Source organism: Chiloscyllium plagiosum, unplaced genomic scaffold (genome assembly GCF_037043375.1).
Source record: "Chiloscyllium plagiosum isolate Xiang-an unplaced genomic scaffold, Cpla_swu_hap1 HiC_scaffold_31, whole genome shotgun sequence".
Classification (NCBI taxonomy): domain Eukaryota; kingdom Metazoa; phylum Chordata; class Chondrichthyes; order Orectolobiformes; family Hemiscylliidae; genus Chiloscyllium; species Chiloscyllium plagiosum.
In genome coordinates, this window is record NW_028270169.1 from 47,595,093 (window position 1) to 47,614,828 (window position 19,736).

The 19,736-nt window shown below is 44.3% G+C and overlaps 1 protein-coding gene across 10 annotated transcripts in view; it reads left to right on the plus strand.

The window, feature by feature from the left end:
• Positions 1–19,736, plus strand: part of gtf2ird1 (GTF2I repeat domain containing 1) — a 214,990-nt gene that overhangs the window by 55,614 nt on the left and 139,640 nt on the right. For 9 of the 10 annotated variants that reach the window (XM_087977507.1, XM_087977503.1, XM_087977502.1 and 6 more), the window contains 4 exons: positions 10,065–10,206; positions 12,454–12,603; positions 13,600–13,783; positions 14,623–14,939. In XM_087977507.1, the coding sequence (XP_087833633.1) occupies positions 10,065–10,206; positions 12,454–12,603; positions 13,600–13,783; positions 14,623–14,939 (793 nt within the window). The remainder of the gene's footprint in view (positions 1–10,064; positions 10,207–12,453; positions 12,604–13,599; positions 13,784–14,622; positions 14,940–19,736) is intronic. The other variant, XM_087977509.1, reaches the window with a different exon arrangement.

Genomic DNA, 19,736 nt, shown 5'->3' on the forward strand with positions numbered 1-19,736 from the left:
GAACCTTTATTGCTTGTGTTGCTTTTTAAAATGGCTTTATTAACTTGTATTGCTATCTGTGCTGATTGTGGATTTTTTGTTGGTGCATCCAATTTGGACACTCATTATCAAAGCACCATGCGACCTCTTTTCTTCCAGCTGCTGTTTTTCTCATAAATGTCTTCAACATTTATGTGTAAAATTATGTTTCTGTACTTTGAACAATGTTTCTACTCAGAGGCCTCAACATCTTTTGAAAGATGTAGGATTTATTCCTGCACAACACAGATGGAGAGATTTGTCCAAATCACTTCCCAGAAAGCACCGGGAGGGGGGGATTACATATCCCAGCATGCTGTGGCAAACCCCACAGCAAGTAATAGTTCCCGAAAAGATGGAACAACGCCCGAGCCTCAGGGAGAGCGGAAAATACTTTGAGTGATCTTTTCCCTCTGGGCGTTTGCTGTCAGTCTGAAATGTAGTTCAAAAGCCCAAGCTGTGTGAAAATCCGACACTCTCAATGAGACTTCTGGGGCAGACAGTTTCTGCAACTAGCCAACTGAGGATTGTGCACAAACTCTTGAAGATTAGATTATCTAGTGTGGAAACAGGCCCTTTGGCCCAACAAGTCCACACCGACCCGCCGAAGCGCAACCCACCCAGACTCATTTACCCGACATTTACCCTGCCCCTAACACTACAGGCAATTTAGCATGGCCAATTCACCTAACCTGCACGTTTTTGGAATGTGGGAGGAAACCGGAGCACCCGGAGGAAACCCACGCAGACACGGGGAGAATGTGAAAACTCCACACAGTCAGTCGCCTGAGGCAGGAATTGAACCCGGGTCTCTGGCGCTGTGAGGCAGCAGTACTAACCACTGTGCCACCGTGCCGCACACCGTGCCGAAGATGGTGGAAGATCGATCAGAGGTTTGGAAAACTAAGTGAAGGTAAGGGTGCTTCAAATGGACAGGGCAGGAAATTCCCTTCTCCTGCACCCACCCAGAGGGGGAACCATTCATGGAGTCATACAGCACAGCAACAGTCTCTTCAGCCCAATTCATCCATGCTGACCAGGCTTCCTAAACTGAACTAGTCCCGTTTGCCTGTGTTTGGTCCATATCCCTCTAAACCTTTTTTACTCATGCATCTGTCCAAGTGTCTTTTAAATATTCTAACTGTACCTGCATCTACCACTTCCTCTGGCAGCTCATTCCATATGTGCACCACCCTCTGCAGGAAATAGTTGCCCCTGTGGTCCCTTTAAAGTTTTTCCCTTCTCACCTTAAACCTAAGCCCTTTAGTTTTGGACTCCCCTATCCTCGGAAAAAGAATAAATGATTTTATCTGATTTTTCAGTGAGAAAAACAGTAAAATATAGTGAAAAGATTTTCCACTGTCATTATGATGGCACTATTTTGAATAGTTTTAAGAATAAAGAAACAAAAGAAAGGTATAGCTTAAAAAGATCTTTGCTATTCACCCTAACCTTTCCCCTCATGAATTATATGAACCTCTCTAAGGTCGCCCTTCAGTCTCTGCTCCAGTGAAAAAAAAAGTCCCAGTCTATCTAGCCTCTCTCTGTAGCTCAAACCATCCTGTCCCAGCAACATCCTTGTACACTTTTTCTGCACCCTTTCTAGTTTAACAGCATCCATCCTGTAGCAGAGCAACTAGGATAAGGGTCATACAGCATGGAAATTCGGTCCAACCAATCCACGCCAACCATGTTCCCAAACTAAACTAGTCCCACTTGCCTGCTGAGGGTCCATGTCCCTCCAAACATTTCCTGTCATGTACTTATCCAAATGTCTTTTAAACATTGTGACTGTATCTGCATCCCCCACATCCACTGACAGTTCACTCCACACAGACCTTTCTCCATGGAAAAAAAGAAAAAAGCCCCATTTTAAATCTTGCACCCCTCATCTTATAAAAATATGCCCCTTAGTTTTGAACTCCCCCACCTTGTGGAAAAGATCCTTGTCATTCACCTTATCTATGTCCTTCATAATTGTATAAACCTCAATAAGGTCACCTACCAACTTCCTCCGCACCTGTGGAAAAAGTCCCAGTCTTTCTGGGCTATTTTTATATCATAAACCTGTACGCAGTATTCCGAATGTCACCTCACCAATGTCTTGGAGAGCTGGAACATAACATGCCAACTGCCTATACTCAATGTTCTGACCCAAAACAGTAATATTTACAACTAAATATACTGATCATATTAGAGGTTCATTTTGACCAGACAATTTGGACCAATATTTGTCATTTGTCACTTTTACCAGGATTTTTCTCTGGACAGGAAGGCCAGCAGAAATTTAAGATGGAGAATGTTTTCCAGTGGGAGCCTCCACACCTACCTGCCCCACCACACCATCCCCACCAACCCCAATGATTGAACTGGCTCCTGCCGACAGGGGGGACCTGAGGGCTGATGGGAAACTCCCACTGCCTGCATCTAATTGGCCTTAAGTGACCCTTAACGCGCTATCTGCACAACATTCATCTTGCGACCCTGACCCCCAACAATCTCCCTGACCATCCCATCTTCACAAAATCTGCCCAGCGACTGGGAAAGGGCCACAATTTAGTATGGTGGTCCACTTAGAATATAATTAGCAATTACCTGCCCCCAGAACTCTGCCTCAGCTGGGACTAAAAACCAAGGCCTCTCAATTTTTCTTTTCTTTGGAATTCAAACAAACATTAATGAGGGAAATTTAGGAACTTTTTTATTTAAGCAACAAATCTTTAGGGAAAGAAATCTGCCAGCCTCACCCACTCTGGCCTACGTGTGACTCCAGACCCACAGCAATTGACTGTTTATTGATAATTGAGGATAGGCAGTAAATGCTGGCCTAGCCAGTGACACCCACGTCCTGTGAATGAATAAAAACTATAAGCTTTGAAGTGATTAATTTACTGACAGTGAGGTGAAGAGGGCTTGTTCTGTCAAGTGGTAGAAGATCCCTTGGCTTTTACAGACAGCTATCTACAGTTCATTGCGAAATGGCTCATTGATTTGCTGATTTACTGTCCAAGCAATTCTGGTGAAATTTACCCCAGAACTCTCTGAAAATAGCATCTGTGTTGCAGACACAGACACCAACATAGTTGTAAAAGACAGAAGGAGGCCATCCATCCTTTTATTCAATCAATGCCTTCTCCTTTCTATCGGAGAACACTCTCCAGACTTCCACTCAGCATCCAAGTTCTTAATGTTTTGACTTAAGGCTACTTATTAAGCGCCCCTGGTGTCGGAGGTAATATATTAGCATGAATAGACGATTGGCTAACTAATTGTGGGTGGCACGGTGGCTCAGTGGTTCGCACAGCTGCCTCACAGCATCAGGGTCCCAGGTTCGATTCCACCTTGGGTGACTGTCTATGTCGAGTTTGCACATTCCCCCCGTGTCTGTGTGGGTTTCCTCCGGGTGCTCCCGTTTCCTCCCACAGTCCAAAGATGTGCAGGTCAGGTGAATTGGCCATGCTAAATTGCCCATAATGTTAGGTGCATTAGTCAGAGGGAAATGGGTCAGGGTGGGTTACTCTTCGGAGGGTTGGTGTGGACTGGCTGGGCCGAAGGGCCTGTTTCCACACTGTAGGATATCTAATCTAATAGAAGACCAGAGCAGGGATAAAGGAGACATTTTCAGGATGGCAACCTGTAACTCATGTTGTGCCACAGATCTGTTCCAGATGCTGCCAGACCTGTTGAGTTTCTTCAGAATTCTCTCTGCGTGTTTGTGATAAAAATAGGGAGGTTTTACTAAAACCAGTTGGACTGCAGCTGCAATACTGTGAACAGTTTGGGTTTTCTTGTCTGAGGCGGCATTGGTGGCAATCCAGAGAAGGTTCTATCAGTTCTTTCTGGGTCTGAAGGGATTGTCTTATGAGGAGAGGTTGAGTAGATGAGGCTTTTACTCGTTGGAGCTTAAATGAGTGAAGACTTTATTGAAAGATTCTTGGGAGGTTTTACAGGGCAGATGCTGAGAGTTTGTTTCCCCTTATGGGAGAGTCGAGGAGCAGAGAGCATAATATGGGGTTGCCCATTTCAGACAGAGATGAGCATTTCTATCCTGAGGGGAGACTGTCTGTGAGATGGTGTTGAGGCTGGGTCATTAAATATATTCAAGGTTGTAATAGACATTTTTAGTCAGTAAGGGACTTCAGGTTTTTGACGATTAAGGTAGGAAAGAGTTGAGGATTATGCGCTGAAACATGATCTTGTTGAATCTGATGAACCAAGTAGCCCAATTCTGCACAAACATCTTATGGTCTTCCAGGTTTTTTGTAATGTTCTAGTCACTCCTGGCATTTGAGTGTCCTTTAGTTGCAAAGTCCATCTGAGTCATAAAGTCATACAGCAGAGAAACAGACCCTTCAGCCCAACTCATCCATGTTGACCAGATATCCTAACCTAATCTAGTCCCATTTTCCAGCACTTGGCCCATATCCCTCCAAATGCTTCCTATTCATGTACCCATCCAGATGCCTTTTAAGTGTTGTAATTGTACCAGCCTCCTCCACTTCCTCTGGCAGCTCATTCCATTCACAGAACACCCTCTGCATGAGAAAGTTATCCCTTAGGTCCCTTTTAAATCTCTCCCTTTCAACTATTTTAACAGTCCAAAGATGTGCAGGTCAGGTGAATTGGCCATACTAAATTGCTCAGTGTTAGGTGTGTTGGTCAGAGGGAAATCGGTCTGGGTGGGTTACTCTTCAGAGGGTTGGTGTGGACTTGGGCCAAATGGCCTGTTTGCACACTGTAGGGAATCTATCAATCTATCTACCATAAAAGGGTTCCAGCAACTCTCCATTCCTGGTAACATCCTAATGCATCTCTTCTGAATCCCCTCCAGCTTAATAATATCCTTCCTATAACAGGGAGACCAGAACTGGACACAGTGCCCAGGAAACAGCCTCCCCCACATCCTGTACAACCTCAACATAACATTAACATTAGAGGAGCCTAAGGTGGTGATGTTCCCATGCATCTGCTCCCTTGTCCTTCTGAGTGGTAACAGTGATGGGTTTGATAGATCGCTGTCAGAGGAACTTGGGGTGAGTTGCTGCAGTGCATCTTGTCAGTGGTTGAGTAAGGGAATATTGACGGTGGTGAATGGGGTGTTCATAACCGTGTTTTCTCCATGTGGTTTTAGAGCTACACCCATCCAGGCAAATGGAGAGGATTCCATCACACTCCTGACGTGTGTGTTGTAGATGCTGGAGAGGGGGTAAATTACTCAGCGCAGAATCCCTAGCTTCTTGTCGTCACTGTGTTTATATGACTGATCCAGTTGAGTTTTCTTACTCATTAGTAACCTCCAGGATGGTGATGATGAGGTTTCAGAGATAAAAATGCCAAATGTCAAGGGAGATTGTTGAGATTCTGTCTTGCTGGAGATGGTCATTGCCTGGTATTTCTGTAGTGCACATGTTTCTTGTCATTTATCAGCCCAAGCCTGGATACTGTCCAGCTCTTGCTGCATATTGGCACAGATGACTACTTATAAGCTGTGCTGCAGCTGGTGAGCTGTAACTACAGCTTGTGATTTTAATAGGTCAAAATTGATAGCAGGCATACGAAAAATGACTTCGAGTCATAAAGATGTATTGCATGGAAATAGACCCTTCAGTCCAACCCGTCCATGCCAACCTGACGTCCCACCTGCCAGCACCCGGCCCATATTCCTCCAAACCCTTCCTATTCATATATCCATCCAAATGCCTCTTAAATGTTGCAATTGTACCAGGCTCCACTACTTCCTCTGGCAGCTCATTCCATACACGTACCACCCTCTGCGTGAAAATGTTGCTCCTTAGATCTCTTTTATGTCTTTCCCCTCTGACCCTAAACCTATGCCCTCTAGTTCTGGACTCCCCGACTCCAGGGAAAAGACTTTGTCTATTTATCCTATCCATGCCCCTCATGATTTTGTAAACCTCTATAAGGTCACCCCTCAAACTCCGATGCTCCAGGGAAAACAGCCCCAGCCTGTTCAACCTCTCCCTATAGCTCGAATCCTCCAACCCTGGCAACATCCTTGTAAATCTTTTACGAACCCTTCAAGTTTCACAACATCTTTCTGAAAAGACTAAGTAGCACAAAGGCAAGATACTGTTCATTCTGAAAACTGAAATAAGACAGAAATGCTGGAAATAATTGACACTGGTGAGACAAAAGCAGAGTTAATTTTTTTCAGGTTGATCAGAATTCAGCAGAGGTAGCAATGGTTTATAGAAGTTACTGTTCTCCTTTTTTGATTTTGATTATACCCGCACTGTCATTGTAATTTGTAGTATCATCTGTGACCTGTCAATAGTAATCTAAACAATCTGATCCTCATTAGGTGTTCATTAATTCTGCGGGCCAGTTAATTTAAAACAATAAAACACATTATAAGTTATAATGCAGACACTACAACAGTCCAACTGATTTCTGTATGTATAGTTTGTAGATGCAAAGCAGACTGTCGGGCAGAGTTGTAACACTGTACACATCCAGCACATGGAATCTTTAAAGATAAATTCTCTTAAAGCAATATTTCCCTCCACATTACAGCAGTCTGCCTCTCCCAACTGGTATTAACATTGAAGCTTTCCAGTGGTTTACTGATGATATTGTTTAAAATAGGAGTTGAACTAATTTGTCAAGATCATTTGCTAATAGTGTAAACCATTGAAAGTAATGAGTGAGAAGCTTCCTTATTCTTTGACTTTTGAGAGATACAGCGCTATAATTTAAAACAAGCAACTGGAAGTTTCTGATGAGTGGAGAAGCTGACAGTTCTTCAGCCTGTATAATATCTGACTCTCAACTAGCACATAAAACTGATTTTTAAAAAATGGAAAAAACTGCAGATGCTATAAATCAGAAACAAAAATGGAAGTTGCTGGAAAGGTTCAGCAGGTCTGGCAGCATCTGTGAAGAGAAGTGAGAGTTAACAGTGACTGTTCCTCAGATCTGAATTTTGTGACTCCTCCTCAGGATTTGTTTTTGTACCTAAAGCTGATGATCTGACCATTAACTTTGTTGACATTTGTAAATTGGTTGCTGCCTTCCCCAGATTGCAACAGTGAGTATGTCCCCAAAATGCTGGCATGCAGTGAGGGTGCCCCTTCCTCTGAGCCAACAGACCCAGGTTCAAGCCCCGCCTGCTCCAGAGCTGTGCATCACAATAATTCAATTAAAAATATCCATTTTAATTGAATAGAATACAGTTTGGGACAAACTGAGATAAAAGATGGTATCGAAATGCGAGTCTTTGTGTTTTAACTATAAACATGTATTCATAGCTTAATATTGCTATCACCAAATCCGTTGAGATACTGAGAACCATGCAACCTGGAGTCGAATCATAATAGCATTTAATATGGTAATATTGCCACTTGCATTCCCTGTGCTGTTTTGAATTGTCAACAAAAATCCAAAGCAAATTTCTACAAACACTCGTTAACAAAGTAAGATGTAAATTCAGAAAAGGGGTGACAAATCCCACTGAAAAGGTAGAACATCCATGGTCTGCGGAAACCGTGTGAAGCTCTGAGCTATTAATCAATGAGACAATTAAGTGACACACAAAAGGTCAACAGCAATATGACCAAGGAAAGACTGAAGGAGTTAAACACCTGTGAAGTACTATTCCCCTCTCCCCCCGCCCCCTTATTATCCTAGTCCCAAGCCTGCAAGTCAGCACCGCCCTCCTGTCCACCACCTTTTCCATTTATCTGCACCACCCTCCTCTCTGACCTATCACCTTCCCCCTCACCTTCATCTACCTATGGAATTCTCAGCTACCTTCCCCCTTCCCCCACCCCCGCTCCCATTCATCTCACACCTTCTATGGCCCACAAGCCTCATTACTGATGACGGGTTTATGCACGAAACGTCGATTCTCCTGCTCCTTGGATGCAGCCTGATCTACTGTGCTTTCCCAGCACCACACTCTCGACTTTTTTTTTCTGCCAACGTTTTGAATTCCCTTTGCATTATGCAAGTCATTTATAATGGAGCATTCCCAAATAATCCTATTTTTGTTTAATTCATTCATGGAATGAGATCATTGCTGGCTAGGCCACCATCTATTGGCCAACCTTAATTCCACAGGGGGCATTTGAGAGTCAGCCACACTGCTGTGGGTCTGGAGTCACATGTAGGCCTGACCAGGTAAAGATGGCAGTTTCCTGCCCTAAAGGACATACATGAGTCAGATGGGGTTTTCTGATGATCGACAATGGATTCATCATTAGACTGTTGATTACAGATTTTTATTGAATTCAGATTTCCACCATCTGCAGGATTTGAGCCTGGGTCCCCAGAACATTCTGGATTAATAGTCTAACAATAGTACCACTAGGCTATCACCTCCCCTTACCCTATATTGATCCGTAGAAAACATTTTCTCATGACAAGCCAAAACTTGTACGTTCCTGAAGCTCAGAGCCGAAGAGTGTGGTGCTGGAAAAGCACAGCCGGTCAGGAAGCATCCGAGGAGCAGGAGAATTGACATTTTGAGCATGGAGAGCTCCAATCAATATTGCCTGTCTCAAGGTTGTGCTAAATAAAAACCGAAAGAACTATGGATGCTGTAAATCAGAAACAGAAATTGTTAGAAAAGCTCAACAGGTCTGGCAGTATCAGTGAAGAGAAATCAGAGTTAACATTTCAGGTCTGGTGACCATGCCTCAGAACTGGGTTGAATTTTGTTATCCTGTAAAATGCTGTGATTCTTCATGAAGTCTGGTATCTATGACAATGATAGGAAGCCCCTTCCTTTGTCTTGCCTTTAGAGAACAGGTTAAGGACTATTACAGATCCAGATGTTCCCACAGAGGATGCCAGGACCTTTTTGGTAATCAGAGAGGTTCCAATCCAGATGCTCCCCTTAGCTACTTATAAATCTACCCAAAACAAAAACAGAAATTGCTGGAGAAATTCAGCATGTCTGGCAGCATTTGTGGAGAGAAAATAGAGTCAATGTTTTGAGACCAGTGACCCTTCTTCAGAACTGATTGCGTCAAGGAAAAAATGGTATTTATTTTGATGACAGGGGTTTGGGGGTGGTGGGGGTTGCGTGGGTCAGTAGGAGCTGAAGCCCAGATAGAGGGAAAACAAGTTAAGTCAGGCAAAGGGATTGTTGATAGTATTCCAGAGAAGATGATAAGATAGATAGGGGATGATGGGGAGTATGAGTGAGTGAGAATGAGTTGGCTGTGCTAAAATGCAACATGTCATGATAGGACCTGGGGTATGGAGGCTGGGCAAAAGACATAGGTTTTCTAGCTCTAACATTATTGAATTTGATATTGAGTCATAGAACCCCTGCAGTGCAGGAGGAGGCGATTCGATCATGAAGTCTGCACTCGCCGCCTGAAGGGCAATGCACCCTATCCCCGTAACCCCGCCCATTTTGTTCTTACCACGGCTAACCCAACTAGCCTACACATCCTTGGACACTATGGGCAATTAACCATGGCCAATCCAACCTGTACATCTTTGTGGGAGGAAACCGGAGCACCAGGCAGAAACCCACACAAACACTGGGAGAGTGTGCAAACTCCACACAGACAGCTACCCAAGTCTGGACTCGAACCCATGTCTCTGGTGCTGTGAGGCAGCAGTGCCAACCACTGAGCCACCATGGCTAACCACATGCAGTCCTGAAAGCTGCGGGGTCCCCAGGCAGAAAATCAGATGCTGTTCCTCCAATTTGTGCTGAGCTTCACTGGAACACCACAGTACACTCAAGCCAGGGAGCATGCTGGTGTGCTGAAGTGACAGGCAACTGGAAACTTAAGGTTATTTTTACAAACAGAGTGTAGGTGTTCTGCAAAATGGTCATCCAGTCTGCTTTTGTATTCCCAATGGAAAGGAGATCACATTGTGAATACAGTTGACGATCCATCTCTGTATTGACAGATTTCAGTGTGAGATCACTGAGGTTTCTTCTGGGTATTAAATTTCTTGAGCATTGCACAGCAGAATTTCCTTTCCCAGTCTATGGATTTTGACTTTCTGCTTGTTTCTAGCCTTCTCTAAACACTAACCTCTTTGTGATCTCTTGCATTCTGCAGTGCACAGCGCTCTCAAAGTTAAACACTGAAGTGGCCTGCATTGCTGTTCATGAGGAAACCATGTTTGTTCTGGGAACAGAGAAAGGAAAATTGTTTTTAAATGCCAGGAGGGAACTACAAAAAGAATTTGTCAAATATTGCAGTAAGTTTACACCACTTGGATACTGCACTCTAGGACAACTTGATCTGCTCTGCAAGCTTCTAATATTGACTTTAAAGCCTGAATGTTGTGCTTTCTTCTGTACTGATATTTCCACCACTCTAATGTCCCTTTGCAATGTTTGAGCATCTAACACTGGTTGAGCCTTTAGAGTATGATGAGGGAGTGCTAGAGTGTCAGAGGGGCCACTTTTGGGTAAAATGTTACCCCAAAGCCCTACTGCCTCAGAGGTGGAGATACAGAGTTGCAATGCACCTTTCGGAGAAAGACGAGGCAGTGCTGATGGTGCCTGAGACAACATTTCATCCAACAAGCAATATTAGCAACTATAGATCATTTCATTTCTGTTTCTGGGGCCTTGCTGTGTACAAAGTAATTGCCAATTGCAAAATTTAAGAGGCATTTGGATGGGTATGTGAATAGGAAGGGTTTGGAGGGATATGGGCCGGGTGCTGGCAGGTGGGACCAGATTGGGTTGGGATATCTGGTCAGCATGGACGGGTTGGACCGAAGGGTCTGTTTCCATGCTGTACATCTCTATGACTCTATGTCAAAAGTGACCATTGCAGTACAGCAACCATTGTTTTAATCGGCACCTTATTAACCAGCAAAACGTATACTTCAAATATCGCGATCTTCAGCAATGTCCTGAGTATTTATCCTGTAAATAAAATATAACAATAACCCTTGCACTAGATTCCTTTAACTTACTTTGTTGTTTTTACATTGATTTTTGGAAGTGTTTGACTTAGATTTTTGAGGGATGTTGAACCATTGCTTGGTCGGGGTTTGCTGCTGTTATACATACCCCTTGATCATCCAGAATATTTAATGAACCGGTACACTCCTGATTCCCATGGGTGCTGGTTAATAGAAAGCTTGCTGTACTTACACTGGTTGTGTTAGATTTTGGAGCATCTTGGGGTATTATACCAAACCATGTCCTTTCTTATTGAGGAACAGTCAAGGTTATTTTGTATTGGTGATGATGTCTGCTCATAGACAAAGAGAGAGCAGTTAATGCTTCATTTACTTTACAAGAGGATTTCATTTGATGTCCCAGCTAACGTTGCATAGAGTCATAGAGATGTAGAGCACGGAAACAGACCCTTTGGTCCAACTTGTCCACGTCCACCAGGTATCCCAACGCAATCTAGTTCCATCGGCCAGCACCCGGCCCATATCCCTCCAAACCCTTCCTATTCATATACCCATCCAAATGCCTTTTAAATTTTGCAATTGTACTAGCCTCCACCATTTTCTCTGGAAGCTCATTCCATACACGTGTGGAAAAGTTGCCCCTTAGGTATGTGATGTCCAGTTTATAAAAGGTCCCAGAAAAACGCTCAAGCTCTGAATTGTTACTGAATCCTTTGGGGTGAGGTTGGAATCATTCCAAATCCTGAGCCCAGAACGGTCATGAGGTTCCATTCCTAGATCCAGACGGGTGCAAAGGGCAAATTATTTGAATGATAAAGAATTAAGTGACAGTCTGTGACTACTTTCCCCATCTGCCACATCAGCTGAGACAGAGGGAGCCAAATTAATATTTTGTTCAATGAGAAGGTGCACAACTCGGGAGTATTAACTTAAAAACCAAAAGAACTGCTGATACTGTAAATCAGAAACATAGAACAAATTGCTGGAAAAGCTCAGCAGATCGGTCAGCATCTGTGGAGAGAAATCAGAGTTGACATTTCTGGTCAAGTGACTCTTCCTCAGAACTGTTAACATTCCACAGATGCTGAGCTTCTCCGTTTTTAGTTTGCGAAGGGAATTTTAAAGTTGCTCTCAGGGCTCTGCAGTGTGTGATCAGGTGTGGGCTGCTGCGTCTAATGCCAAATGCTCTAGTTAGCTTTCTGGCTCAGGACCAATGTAAACAGAGGTCAGGGTGCCAGTCATCTGCCTCTTCTTTCAGTATGAGCATTTGTTCTGAATCCTTGGGCTGGTCTGGGGGAGTTGACTCTGGGTCTTCCTTCAATATGTGGCTTAAACAAGTTTAAACACATGGTATGGTTAACACTCTCATTTTAGCAACAGGCTTCGAAGATTGACCTCAAATTCCTACTTCCCTTATTTCAGTAGATGAGAGAGTTAGAGCTTCCAACTAATATAGCAGACGGTTAAAGTTCGGACCGTGTTCCTGCACTGGGAACTACATGGTGAATTTTACATTGTCACCTAGCATTGATCTCTGAGCTAAACCTCCATCTCTCTTTCTCTCTTCAGCAGCCAACTGGAACGCACATCTCCGGGAGATGGAGATGTTGAAAATGGTGACTGACAATGGACGGAGTGTCCAAAGGGACTCGCTGGATCCCATGACTGACATTTTTGTCCTTCGCAAAATGGTCGAAGAAGTGTTCGCTGTTCTTTACAGTGAGTGTGTGGAGTATGAGAGATTGTGTATAGTGCACACTGGGAGAGCGGCTGGATCAGTTTTTGATAGGGGTTTAGGTGTACACAGAACAGTGTAGACAGCACAAACTTGTTCCAGAAGTATCAGGGCACTATTTAACTGGGGCAGTCTCTGGCTTTGCCGGGACACTATTCTACTGGCGCTCTCTGGCTCTGCCAAGGGCACTGTTGCACTGGCGTTCTCTGGTTCTGCCAGGGTACTGTTTTACTGGAGCTTTCTGGCTCTGCTGGGGGATACTGTTCCAGTGGAGCTCTCTGGCTGTGTCGGGAGCACTGTTCCAGTGGAGCACTCTGGCTCTGCTGGGAGCACTGTTCCACTGGCGCTCTATGGCTCTGCTGGGGCACTGTTCCACTGGCGCTCTATGGCTCTGCTGGGGATGCTGTTCCAGTGGTGCTCTCTGGCTCTGCCAGGGGTACTGCTGCTGGAGCTGTGTGGCTCTCCTGGGGGCACTGTTTCTGTGGCATTTTCTGGCTTTGCTGTGGGCGCTGTTCCAGTGGCGCTCTCTGGCTCTGCCGACAGCACTGTTCCACTGGAGCTCTCTGGCTCTGCCGACAGCACTGTTCCACTGGAGCTCATTGGCTCTGCCGACAGCACTGTTCCACTGGAGCTCTCTGGCTCTGTCAGCCTACTGTTCTGGACCCACTGCTGAGTGTGATTCATTGTAAGGCCACAAGGTCTACTGCTTATAGATTAAAAATTCTCATTATTTAATCAGGAAAAACTTGCTCATCTAGAGTTGCTTATAAATATTTGGCTGTGAGTCATATTTTTAAAATAAATCATTTTACTATTTCCTGCACAATTGTTGAAATATGTGCCAAGTGATAACATCATGGTGAGACTAAGGGAATTGTGTTTGTTGTGAAGTAATGTGAGACAACGTTGAGAATTTGGACCTATCGCGTGTTGGTTTGGACTTCCTTCGTCATTAATGATCAAACGCACTTCGGTTTCAGGTGAGGCCCTGGAAAAGTCTTCAATTGTCCCTGTGCCTTATGAGAAAATCTTGAAGGATCCACCTTCTGTCGTGGTTCATGGGCTGCCTGACGGGGTCAGCTTCAAGCGGCCATCTGAGTATGAAGCCCACACTCTGAAGAGGATTCTGGAACGGAGTAACCGAATTCGTTTTATTCTGAAAAGGTATTTGCCTGTGAAATGTGTTGTTGTATGAGAGAGCGAGAAGACTGACTCACTCGCACACTGACAGGCTGAGTGAGGCAGAACTGTGTTCCACACCATTACCCATTTGAACAGTACTTGACAGCAAACAAAGGACAGTAAGAATGTAGTGAAAGAACACCAACTTGCATTTCTGTGGCATCCCACTCTGTAGCTAATGAAGAGCTTGACTAGTTACACATTATTTGTAACGTAGGAAATGCGACAGACATTTAGCAATGTAACATTGATCCAAAATCTGCGTTAGGTGTTGGTCGCAGACAAAATATTGGCAAGGACACTGGTAGAGAAACTATCTGCTCTTCCTCGGGTAGAGGCAAGACGTAATTTTTGTGGGACAACCCCTTGGCACGATGACCCATCAAAGTAGTCTGACAGTGCCACACACTCTCATTGCTGTGGTTAATTTGTCAGTCTGGAGATTGGGTTCAAGTCTCTATCTCACATCTTTTTGACCCAGATGTGAGAGGAGCTCCTACTGAAGCCAAAGTTAATCTGAGATGCAAATACTTGTAGACCTGTAGCTTTACACACTCCTGCCTTTTGACGGTGAAATTACGAGACGGAGAGTTGCGATATTAGTACAAGTACTTTTGAGTTCTTCCGAATTGTAGACTGGCCTCCTCAAATCCGGAGAATCCCCAGTGTATGAGATGCCCCTTATCTGTGTTTCCTCAATCTCAATATATGAGAGCTCCAGTCTGAGTCCCATGCATGTACGTATCTCATGTGTTTTAGAGTTTAAAGCTGCATTGTCATGGGAGCTCTGAACTTCTCATCTTCCCCTCTGTTTGCTCCAGGTCAATCGATGAGGATCTCCAGGAGGTGAGGACCCATGTGGACCGGGATCGGGAAATCCAGCCTGGGAAAAGTACTTGTGATTTTAATCGGGAGAGTCCGGTGGCTAAAGTATCCAATCAGGACACAAGCAACGGACGGACACCACCACAATTTCTTTATGACCTCCCAGGTTCCAGGATTCCATTGGATTTAAACCAGGACCTTTTGACTATGAGGCCTACAGCAAACCTGAACCACGGCCTTTCACCCACTGGAGCCTCAATTATGATGGACTCGAATAAGCTCACTCCTGCTCGAGACTGCGCTGATGATACTGGTAAAAGCCTTTTATATTCACACCAGCAGCACTTGGTTTAAAGAAAACAACAGTTAAAGCCTTGGGGGATTGTCATGTGCAGATTGGCCAGTATCAGGAGATCTGCAAAGTTTCTTTTGTTCCCCTGGATTCCACCCCCACACTCCACCCAAAACAGCTAGAGCACAGTTCGTTTCAGCGTGTAGCTAATTCCACCATATCCTAACCGTACAGTACTGAAGAGGCCGTACAGCCTATTGAGTCTGCACTGTAAACGTACATTAATCCCATCAGTGCCAGCACTTGGCCCATCAGTCCTCATCCTTGTGAGGATTTCTACCTCAACGACCCTCCCAGGCAGTGCATTCCGCATTTCCACCATTCTCCTGAATGCAGAAAAAAAATCCTCTCATTCCCTTTAAACCTCCTGCCTTTCAGGTATTCCCCCTTGTTATTGACCTTCCAACCCAGGGGAACTGCTGCTTTCTATTCATCCTGTCCATGTCCCTCATAATCTTATACATCTCTGTCAGGTCCCTTCTCAACCTTCTCTGTTCCAAAGAAAACAACCCAAGCTTATCCAGTCTCTTTTTGTAACTAAACTGCTTCACCCCAGGCAACATCCTGGTGAATCTTCTCTGCACTCGCTCCAGTGCAGTCACATCCTTCCTATAATGCAGTGACCAGAACTGTACACAATACTCCAGTATTTTTTTGTCTAGTTCCAACATTACCGCCCTGCTTTTATAATCTATGCCATGACTGATAAAGGCAGGTCATAGACTCCTATGCCTTCTTAATGACCCTATTAATCTGTTTTGCTGCCTTCAGGGATCTGTGGATAATCTTCCTAGTGACCTGCCATTCATTGAGTACTCCCTTATTACTTTTTCCAAAGTACATCACCTTCCACTTATCAAGGTTAAATTCCATCTGCCACTGATCTGCCCATCTCACCAATCTGTTTATATCCTCCTGCAATCTAACACATCTCTCCTCATGGTCAACCACCCAGCCAGACACTCATCCACAAACTTACTTATAATTCCCCTCTCAACGATTTCTTCTATAGTGTTCACATACGTTGTTAACAATAAGGGACCCAGCACTGATCCCTGGGGTATGCCATTGAACACTGACCTCCAGTCACTCAAACAGCCTTCTACTACAATCTCTGTCTCCTGACATTAAGCCAATTTTGGATCCAACTTAACAAGTTACCTGAGACCCTTTGTGCTTTTACCTTCTTTATCACTCTCCCACGTGGGACCTTGTTAAAGGCTTTGCTGAAATCCATATAAACTATATCAACTCCACTAATCTCATCCACACACCCGGTCACCTCCTTGGAAAATTCAGTCAAATTTGTTAAACGTGACCTCCCTCTGACAAAGCCATGCTGACTACCTGTGATCAAACCTTGCCTCTGAGTGGAGATTAATTCTCTCTTTTTCAGAAATTTTCTCCAACAATGTTTCTGTGATCTGTAGGTCTCTGCTTTATCCCTATTGCCCTTCTTGAAAAGCGGAACCACATTAGCTGTCCTCCGGTCCTCTTTCACCGCCCCTGTGGTCAAAGTCCCTGGGATTTCCTCCCACATCAACCTGGGATATGAATCATCCAGCTTTGTTCACGTTTAAGCCTGCCAAAACCTCCTCACTCCTTGTGTCAATCTGCTCAAGAGCCTCTTCCTGAATTGTGTATTGATAGTCATCTTCTCATGAGTGAAGACAGACAGGGGGTATTAATGTCCTGAACTAACATCCTCTAGCTCCACACACAGATTGCCCTCTTGATCCCTAATAGGCTCTTTTCATTCCCTGGTTATCTTTCCCATGATATACCTTATGGAATGGCCAAAGCTTAAATGAAAGAACTATCTCCTTTATGGAATTCTCCCTAATCTTGCCAGCAAGCGTTTTGCATGGCCCACCTTTGTTCTAACTGCATTCTTAAGTTTCCCTGCACTTTCTATACTCCACTGAGGCTTCTGTCGATTTGCTCCTGTTTGTACCTATTAAAAACCTTTTTATCCCTTTTTTATCCAGCCCTGAATATTCCTCGATATCCAGCGTTCTCTGGCCTCATATGTTTCACCCTAAAGGGAATGTGCTGGGTCTATACTCTCACATTTTGAATGACCTCCCCATTGTTCTTCCATAGATTTACACAAAAGTAGTTTCTCCCAGTCTAGTTTGGCCAGATCCTGCCTTATTATAATAAAATCTGGCTTCCTCGATCCAAATCCACTAAAATGCTCTCTCACTGCCCCCTAGCTCCAGCCCTAAACCTTCCATATTTTGATATTAAAAAGCTCTCCTGGATATGTTTCAAAAATTCAGCTCCCTCTTAAACCCTTTCACACTATCACCATTCCAAATAATGTTGGGGGAAGTTGAAAACATTAATCAAACTATTTTGTTGGTTTTACACACCTCATTGAGTTGTCTCCATATCTGGTCCTTTATTGCTCCCTGTCAGTTTGGGGTCTACCATACACTCCCAGCAATGTGACTATCCCCAGTGACTGCTTTTCCTACCACTTCGCCAGCCCCTCCTCAGCCTCCCTGGAGTTGAAATAGACGGCATAGATGGGCAATTTGCATATGATTTCCTGGTATAGTGGATGGCCAAAGCTTAAGGAACTACCTGCTTTAGGTCTAATTGAAAGAAATTTGTTTTGGTTGAGAAATAGGCAGTACGATGGCTCCATGGTTAGCACTGCTACCTCACAGCATCAGAGACCCTGGTTCGATTCCACCCTCGGGCGACTTTGCGAACTCCACCCATTCTCCCCTATGTCTGTGCGTGGTTCCATCAGATGGTCCGGTTTCCTCCCACACTCCAAAGATTAGGTGGGATTGGCCATGCTGAGTTGCCCACAGTGCCCAGGCATGTGCAGACTAGATGGGTTAACCACGGTAAAATGCGAGGTTTCAGGGATACGGTGGTGGGCTGGTGCAGACTCGATGGGCCACATGGCCTCTTCTGCATGGTAGGGATTCTGTGATTCTAACTAAGTTGAGACTGAAGAGCCCATTAGTCTGAGTTGGATTTAATTCCTGAGTCCAAGAGATTAATTCTTAGTGCCCACCTCACCTTTTACCAGTGATTTGTGTCCTTCTGCTCCTGACATTTTGAATCACCAGGTACCGCCCTGGTTTTGCTGTTGTTGCTGCCTGCTGCCAAACCCAACTGAGGGCATGACGGGGACCAGTGTGGGGAGTGCAGTGGTATGACTGGCAGGTTGTGATAGGCTTTGAATGCCAGCAAAGACATTGTGCCATGGGTCAGCCCGAGTAGGTGCAGAAACTTGAACTTTGTCTGCTAGGTGGCATTGATATGAGTCTGATTTATGTCTCGTGCCAATTCTAAACTGGGTGTTTGACAAGATGGTGCAGTCCGAGAGTGCTTTAAAGAGAAGCAAAATATTCCAAAATTATCAGGTGAATGGTTGTGTGCGTGGATACAGTTTTTTTCGAACTTGGGAACACAAACCTAACATCCTCTGAGCCATCTTTTTTTTAATCTATTTTTATTACCAGTGCTGTCATCTCGACCTGCACACCAGTCCCATTCACACGTTCCAGTCTTACAGCTAGCATTTAAAAGGCTTTGAGGCAAAGCCAGTTCTGTTTGACCAGTAGTCTCCTGTGGTTATGGGATACTAATTGAAAACCTGCCAACACTGAAGGAAGAAATTCAGAGCTTTGCAAAATGTTAAGGAGGAAGATTGTGCCATTTAGTGGAATTTTAAGGCATGCTGCCTTATCAGTATTTGATTAATTTACACAGAAATGGTTCACGTATGTCACAATTATTTCAACAGCTTTTATATTTTCAATGCAGTGGCTGTACTTTGTGGGGCGCTTGCAGTCTAAAGCCTCATACTTTGCTGTTAATGAATAGAAATGACTTTGTCTTTTTGAAGTATGACACAACACTAACTCTGTCCCGATAGTTCAGTAGATAAGTACAGTGCCAGGCAAAATTCTGATCCTTCCAGACAAGCTTTCGGTCCAGTAGCTGGTCTCTGTCATTCTCAGGAGCTGCAGAGCCCCTGCCCACCTTTCCACCCTGGTATATCAGAGTATGCCTCCACTTTTCCCTGGCTATTTGCCTGTGCCCGTCCTCAGCTAGACTGTGAGTGATGTGGAGTCTGCCACACGAGACAGGATTTGAAACAAAAACTCCCCCTCCTGCTGCTAAGGAAATGGACCAGTTCATTGGCTAAATTTAAAGATGACCTCAGTAAGTCAAGAAAGGAAGAGCATGCTTTGATATTTCACTGTTTGTATCCTCAGGATGTAGCGCAGCATTTCATAATCGAGTGAGCCACTCTACTGGATGGACAGTAACTGCTGCTAAGGTTATGTCATTGAATACTGCACCCAGTTTGTACACCGCATGGTTGCACAAGCAGCAGATTAATATCAGCAATTGTCATCTCTCTCTTGAAAATTCTCAGCAAGGATTAATGTGGCCTGAGGTACTGCGAAAGCATCATGTGCTTTAGCACCTACCATGGGAATCTCCAAGTTCTGATCAATTCAGCTTGACAGGGCAGCATTCTTCCAACACTGCACTGAAGTGCCAGTCTTGATTGGCATTTGGCATTTCCTCTTCCATTAAATTTGTGTGGAAAATCAGCGGTTACTTTGATTATACATTTAAACGGGGTTTCCAATGATCTCCTGCTGAAATTATGGCAGAAATGTTTCTCTGGTTTGATCAATGATCTGGAATATGTGACAATCCTCAACCACCAACTTTGAGGTGAGAGAGAGCTATCAATCAAGCTGGATGGAAATCTAAAGG